Here is a 7769-nt window from a genome sequence, read left to right as displayed (position 1 = left end):
TCCTAAACGAGACAGAGACCCAGTAAAAAAAGAGAACTACAGGCCAAATTCCCTGATGAATATGGATGCAAAAATTCTCAATAAGATACTAGCAAATAGAATTCAACAGCATATAAAAAGAATTATTCACCATGATCAAGTGGGATTAATTCCGGGGCTGCACGGCTGGTTCAACATTCACAAATCAATCAACGTGATACATCACATTAATAAAAGAAAAGAACCGTATGATCCTGTCAATCGATGCAGAAAAAGCATTTGACAAAATCCAGCACCCTTTCTTAATAAAAACCCTGGAGAAAGTCGGGATAGAAGGAACATACTTAAACATCATAAAAGCCATTTATGAAAACCCCACAGCTAACATCATCCTCAATGGGGAAAAACTGAGAGCTTTTTCCCTAAGATCAGGAACACAACAGGGATGTCCACTCTCACCGCTATTGTTTAACATAGTGTTGGAAGTGCTAGCATCAGCAATCAGACAACAAAAGGAAATCAAAGGCATCAAAATTGGCAAAGATGAAGTCAAGCTTTCACTTTTTGCAGATGACATGATATTATACATGGAAAACGCGATAGACTCCACCAAACGTCTGCTAGAACTGATACATGAATTCAGCAAAGTCTCAGGATACAAAATCAATGTACAGAAATCAGTTGCATTCTTATACACTAACAATGAAGCAACAGAAAGACAAATAAAGAAATTGATCCCATTCACAATTGCACCAAGAAGCATAAAATACCTAGGAATAAATCTAACCAAAGATGTAAAGGATCTGTATGCTGAAAACTATAGAAAGCTTATGAAGGAAATTGAAGAAGATATAACGAAATGGAAAAACATTCCGTTCTCATGGATTGGAAGAATAAATATTGTCAAAATGTCAATACTACCCAAAGCTATCTACATATTCAATGCAATATCAATCAAAATTTCACCAGCATTCTTCTCGAAGCTAGAACAAGCAATCCTAAAATGCATATGGAACCACAAAAGGCCACGAATAGCCTAATTTTGAAGAAGAAGACCAAAGCAGGTGGCATCACAATCCCAGACTTCAGCCTCTACTACAAAGCTGTCATCATCAAGACAGCATGGTATTGGCACAAAAACAGACACATAGACCAATGGAATAGAATAGAAACCCCAGAATTACAGCCACAAACGTATGGCCAACTAATCTTTGACAAAGCAGGAAAGAACATCCAATGGAAAAAAGACAGTCTCTTTAACAAATGGTGCTGGGAGAACTGGACAGCAACATGCAGAAGGTTGAAAGTAGACCACTTTCTCACACCATTCACAAAAATAAACTCAAAATGGATAAAGGACCTGAATGTGAGACAGGAAACCATCAAAACCCTAGAGGAGAAAGCAGGAAAAGATTTCTCTGACCTCAGCGGTAGCAATTCTTACTCGATGCATCCCCAAAGGCAAGGGAATTAAAAGCAAAAATGAACTCCTGGGACCTCGTGAAGATAAAAAGCTTCTGCACAGCAAAGGAAACAATCACCAAAACTAAAAGGCAACCAACAGAATGGGAAAAGGTATTTGCAAATGACATATCATACAAAGGACTAGTATCCAAAATCTATAAAGAACTCACCAAACTCCACACCCGAAAAACAAATAATCCAGTGAACTAATGGGCAGAAAACATGAATAGACACTTCTCTAAAGAAGACATCCGGATGGCCAACAGGCACATGAAAAGATGCTCAGCATCGCTCCTCATCAGGGAAATACAAATCGAAACCATACTCAGATCTCACACCAGTCAGAGAGGCCAAAATGAACAAATCAGGAGACTATAGATGCTGGAGAGGATGTGGAGAAACGGGAACCCTCTTGCACTGCTGGTGGGAATGCAAACTGGTGCAGTTGCTCTGGAAAACAGTGTGGAGGTTCCTCAAAAAATAGACATACCCTATGACCCAGCAATAGCACTGCTAGGAATTTACCCAAAGGATACAGGAGTACTGATGCATAGGGGCACTTGTACCCCAATGTTGATAGCAGCACTCTCAACAATAGCCAAATTATGGAAAGAGCCTAAATGTCCATCAACGGATGAATGGATAAAGAAATTGTGGTTTATATACACAACGGAGTACTACATGGCAATGAGAAAGAACGAAATATGGCCCTTTGTAGCAACGTGGATGGAACTGGAGAGTGTGATGCCAAGTGAAATAAGCCATACAGAGAAAGACAGATACCATATGTGTTCACTCTTATGTGGATCCTGAGAAACTGAACAGAAACCCATGGGGGAGAGGAAGGAAAAAAAAAAAAAGAGGTTGGAAAGGGAGAGAGCCAAAGCATAAGAGACTGTTAAAAACTGAGAACAAACTGAGGGTTGATGGGGGGTGGGAGGGAGGGGAGGGTGGGTGATGGGTATTGAGGAGGGCACCTTTTAGGATGAGCACTGGGTGTTGTTTGGAAACCAATTTGACAATAAATTTCATATATTGGGAAAAAAAAAAACGTTTCCTGGTCCCAGGCGCCTGGGTGGCTCAATAGGTTGAGCTTCTGACTTCGCCTCGGGGCATGATCTCCTGGCTTGTGAGTTCGAGTCCCACGTAGGGCTCTGTACTGACAGCTCAGAGCCTGGAGCCTGCTTCAGATTCTGTGTGTGTCTCTCTCTCTGCCCCTACCCCGCTCACACTCTGTCTCTGTCTCAAAAATACACATTAAAAATATATATATTTAAAATGTTTCCTGGTCAAAAATCTAAACATGAATGAATAAATGAATAAACTAGGAGATAATATAGATAATAAATTTAATCAACAGATTAAATTAACAAATTATAGTACACTTGCATAGGGGAATATGTTCAGCAATTGAGAAAATGCAGTAATCTATAGATGATGTTATATGGAAAAAAACATTATAGAATTTTTGTAGGGTATTATCTCATTTTTCTGGTTGGGTGGGGAGTGGGGGGTGGGGAGGGGTTTTTTTAAAAAAATAAACCTTGGAAAGATATACATCGTCCATAACTATGATTATTCTGAAGGAGGGAAGTTGGCAGAGGGCACAGGAAGAGATGGATGGACATGAGGAGTAGGTAGGTGGTAAAGATGACATTCACAGGTTTCTTTATACAGTGTTTTCAGTGAGGAATACAAATTAGATTTTTCAAAATTGGAATGCCTGTCACACTATCACTCTGTATAATGTAGTCCATATATTGTTGTATTTGGGGATTTTTCCCCCTTGTATAGTCCTGAGATACCTCTTAGTTGCTTTCCTTTTCCCCTATATTTTATTACAAAAATTTTCAAACACAACAGCTAAAAGAGTTGTGTCAGGGACTAATTGTTCTATTTGGCTTCTCACTTACTAATCATATAGCCATTTATTCTTCCATATATCAGTCAAGTCTTATTTTTTCATAGGCTTTGAAGTAAATTGTGGAGAGCAGCATGGTTCATCTCTTCTCATTCCTAGTATTCTGCTATTATCTTAGTGTGTTTATCTCAGCCTTTAACATAAATGATAAGAGTTTCCTCAGTTGTTTATGTTTAATTACCTCTTCGTATATAAGAAATGAGTGGTAAAAAAAAATCCTGCAAGCCTGGGTCTAGAGCTAATGTTTGAGGTTTGAGGTTTCACTCTAGTTTTAAGGCTACGAGGTAGATTTATTGGGAGAATTCTTAGTGTCACAATCTTTAAGTTGTACTTTTTAGACTGGTCCAGTTCCCAAAGCGTCTTTCTGTCGTCTGCCTAAAATTCAGGGCCTGGCTGCACCTTGAAGCCAGCTTGGGTAAGCAGATTGGTGGGGGCCAGTGGCAGAGTTGGGGATGGGGGAGCGAAGCTCAGCATTCAGTGTCAGTGTGGCTTCATAATCTTCATTTTCAGGGCAGTACGTCTCTGCCTTCAGATGAACCTGGTGCCCTTCAATCCAAAGACACAGTTTTCTCTATTTTAGAGAATAAACTTCCAGCCTTCATCTGTGGAAATGGAGGAAGTCTGTATTATCTTGGGGTAACTACAGTAAAGTGGGAAAGGAACATGAGCCTCAGTGCTTCTTAAACAAACTCTCCGCAGATCATCCTGTTTTCAGCCCCAGCTTTACCTCTCATGCTTTTAATTTCCAAGCTCTTAGGGGTTCTGCAATATGTGCAAACTGTTATTTAGTTTCAAGTGTCTCAGGTGGGGACAGAAGAAAATGTATCTTTTTAGCCTTCCATCTTTACCTTGAAGTTGCTATGTGCTTATGTTCCCGCCCACCCCCTATGTGTTAGCTTTTCAGGATTGGATGTTGTGGTTTTCTGATACACGCCAACTGTTTTCTGGTTAAATATATGTAATATATACATACATACATATATATATGTATGTATGTATATATATATATGTATGTATGTATATATATATGTATGTATGTATATATATATATATATATATATAATCTGCTTTTTATTTTTTATTTTTGGACAGGATTAATGAAAATTATACATTCCTGTCCCTCCTTGCTTTCCATTCAAATTATAGTTGAATTCAGATAGCAGAAATGTGTCTTCTACTTTGTTTTGTAACAAAGGAACAGAGATTAGTAGGACATGTTATGCTTTGGCCTGCTAATAGACCCCCTTCCTCCTTTGTTGCTACTATAGTGGCAGATCAGCAGTGGGCAGGCTGCCCCATCAACCGCCAGCAGCACATCCTCTACTCCTTCTAGTCCTACCATTACGAGTGCAGCAGGATATGATGCAAAGGCTTTCGGCTCACCTATGATTGATTTGAGCTCACCAGTGGGAGGCTCTTATAATCTTCCTTCTCTTCCAGATGTAAGTATACATAACATTTATACTAAGAATGTTTCGAAAATTTCAAGTGAATTTACCTGGTAAAAGGCTTGAGTTAGTCAGATGATAGGTTGTGTGTTGGGTGTTAGAAATTATTTTTCTTCTTTAGAAATAAAACAGCAGGAAAAATAAAAAGATAAGCCCTTAAACGTATATAGAGGACATCTTTCATGGCACTGATGTTAAACATGTTATAAATTAATGATTATAGTGATGGACTCTGGAATCTAAGCTGGGAAAGCTGGGAAGTAAGGACCTGGGAAAGAGGTGCTGGAAAGGTGAATGTTGGAATGTGCTGTATTAGAATAAGGATACGGTGGGCTGGGGAGGCTGGGATTTAAAACATCAGAAGAGATGGAGACAAGTTTAACAATGGAAATGAAAACATTTTCTCCCAGATTATACTGGCCAGTGCAAGATTAGCTCTGGTTTATTTTATATTTAAATTAAATACATTTACTCACTAACTTTACCAATATGACTTTCTAAAAAATCTTTTCCAAAGGCAGAAAATAAAACATCCTATAGATAGATCTCCATATAAGTTGATACTTGTTTTACCTTTCCTTATCCTACAAGGTTATAGAATTGTGACACAAACATTAAAACTTTAAAGAAACATCTGATCAGATGGTAAAATAAATTTTTTATTTTCATTATTTAGTTGGTTTTTCAGGTTACTGAGATCAATTATTTAGTTGCATCATTAACCTTACCAGAGTTACTTCATTTTTTAAATAATTGCATATACTTTAAATGGGTAAAGGACATGTATTTTTCATTCATAGGTAATATATGGGAAAACTAATTTTGTCTCATTCCTATAATTTTACCTTAGCTTTTAGGATTAACTCACAGTGTAAATAACTTTCCTTACGTTAAGATTCAATAGATCCACTCACATTCCAGTACATTTCACACTCTGAAAAGTATTGGCCAAGGTATTGCCAAAAGATTATTAAACATAAATGACCCTGTGTACTTTCCCCCTCCCCTGAAGAGGACCCACAGAAAGCACAAATCGTCCTTCTGGCCTTTTCTCTGCAGTCCTCAGATACAGGTGAACCTTTGTCTACCAGCCTTGCTCAACTGAAATTCTTCAGCTGAACCATAGAATAAAGAAGCTGATTTGAGTGACCGTTTTCTCAGTCCCCCCAAAGATGGTTCATAAGTAGCACCATTCTAGATGGAGAAGGAAAAGTAGATTCATCATAAACAATCTGTGCCCTAGGACAGTAGGAATTAAGTCTCTTGTAGGATCCTAGTTCAGAAAGGCTGGAACTATGTTAGAGAATTGAACTTGATTTTAATCACAAAGACATTTTTGAGAAATAAATGGTCTATTTAAGCATGAAAAGTATTTGCATCTAAAGAATTAAAGTCTTTCCATAAAGAAGATGTGGTTTATATATACCATGGAATACTACTTGGCACTTAACAGAAGACCATGGGAGAAGGGAGGGAGAAAATAGAAACAGAGGGGGATGGAGGCAAACCACAAGAGACTCTTAAATACAGAGAACAAACTGAGGGTGGACAGGGGTTACAGCATGGGAGGGAAAATGGGTGATGGGCATTGAGGAGAGCACTTGTTGGGACGAGCACTGGGTGTTGTATATAAGCCAATTTGACAATAAATTACATTAAAAATAAAATAAAGAATTAAAGTCTTATTTAGTAGAAGTGTAGCATTATTTTAGCTGAGTGATCAGTTGGAAAAGAAGTGCTACCTGTATACTTGTTACATTAAAGCAAGAATCTTTAAAGGACCCATTTTCCCCTACGAAATAATAGTAATGTACTCAGGTGAGATTAGTGTTCTAGAAATATGCTATGTGTGGGCTTATTTCATCTACGTAGTGCATACCAGAGACGAGTTCTCAGCAGTGTGAATCAGTGACCACCCTTTCAGAGGACACTACACAAGGTCCTTCCTGTGTAAGGCCAGATTTTCTTCATATTCTTCAACCAGAACCACACATCACAATGTGCTTATGTTCTTATGCACATAAAAGAATCCTTTTGGCTATTAATTAAGCCAGACACTAAAGAAACTTGCAAAAATGTAAAACTGCACTATTTTTTTGGGGGGGGGGTTACTTTTTGTTATTTTTAAATAAGTTATATATTTTTTGTTTGAGTTTTTAAGGGTGTGAATGATACATGATACTCCTTTCTCCTTCCTCATAACTTCTGAAATAGTATGTCTTCAGTATATTTACTAAGATGGACCATTAAGATGAGTAAAAGCTTTTTTCAAGATTGTTTATAGGGAAAATATACATCAGAACTTCTTAAATATGATACTTATATTCTTCATTACTTGATAGTAATTAAACTATTAAAGTTTTCTTTTAAATTTAAAGTAGCTTTTAACTTGCAAAGTCGGGATGTTGTGAAATAATTTCGTTTCTTATAAGATTGACTGTTCAAGTACTATTATGCTGGACAATATTGTGAGGAAAGATACCAGTATAGATCATGGCCAGCCAAGACCACCCTCAAACAGAACCGTCCAGTCACCAAACTCATCCGTGCCATCTCCAGGCCTTGCAGGTAAAGTGAGCTTCCTTTGACTTTGGGGTGTTTTCTCCCTTTTTTTTTTTTTTTTTTTTTTACTCATAATTACCCTCGTCCCTCACCTCTGCCCTCCACCCTTTTCTTGGATGATTAAAATGAGTCTGAGTTTTGGGCACTGTTTAAATTTAGTCTACTTTCAAGGTGGGAAGCAAAGTTTAAACCTCTGTACCTTTTTAATTTCAACAAAACTTGTAGGCATTAGAGCATTCCTAGGAGGAAATTAGTATTATACTTACTCTTTTTGATAAGTTTTCCTGTGATATGGTATATTTTTGGATGTAAGTTGCCTAGGGTCAAAATTTATCAGTGTCAGTCTCTTCTTTGGTGGGTTTTGTGTGTGTGTGTGTGTGTGTGTGTGTGTGTGT

General features: G+C 37.7%; 1 protein-coding gene across 2 annotated transcripts in view; it reads left to right on the top strand.

The window, feature by feature from the left end:
* Positions 1-7769, top strand: part of TRIM24 (tripartite motif containing 24) — a 138177-nt gene that overhangs the window by 119615 nt on the left and 10793 nt on the right. For both annotated transcript variants that reach the window (XM_040471847.1, XM_040471846.1), the window contains exons 11-12: positions 4633-4806; positions 7245-7380. In XM_040471847.1, coding sequence (XP_040327781.1) covers positions 4633-4806; positions 7245-7380 — 310 coding nt within the window. The remainder of the gene's footprint in view (positions 1-4632; positions 4807-7244; positions 7381-7769) is intronic.

This window comes from Herpailurus yagouaroundi, unplaced genomic scaffold (assembly GCF_014898765.1).
Source record: "Herpailurus yagouaroundi ecotype Mexico unplaced genomic scaffold, PumYag 100, whole genome shotgun sequence".
NCBI lineage: Eukaryota > Metazoa > Chordata > Mammalia > Carnivora > Felidae > Herpailurus > Herpailurus yagouaroundi.
This window is presented reverse-complemented; position numbering and strand designations above follow the sequence as displayed.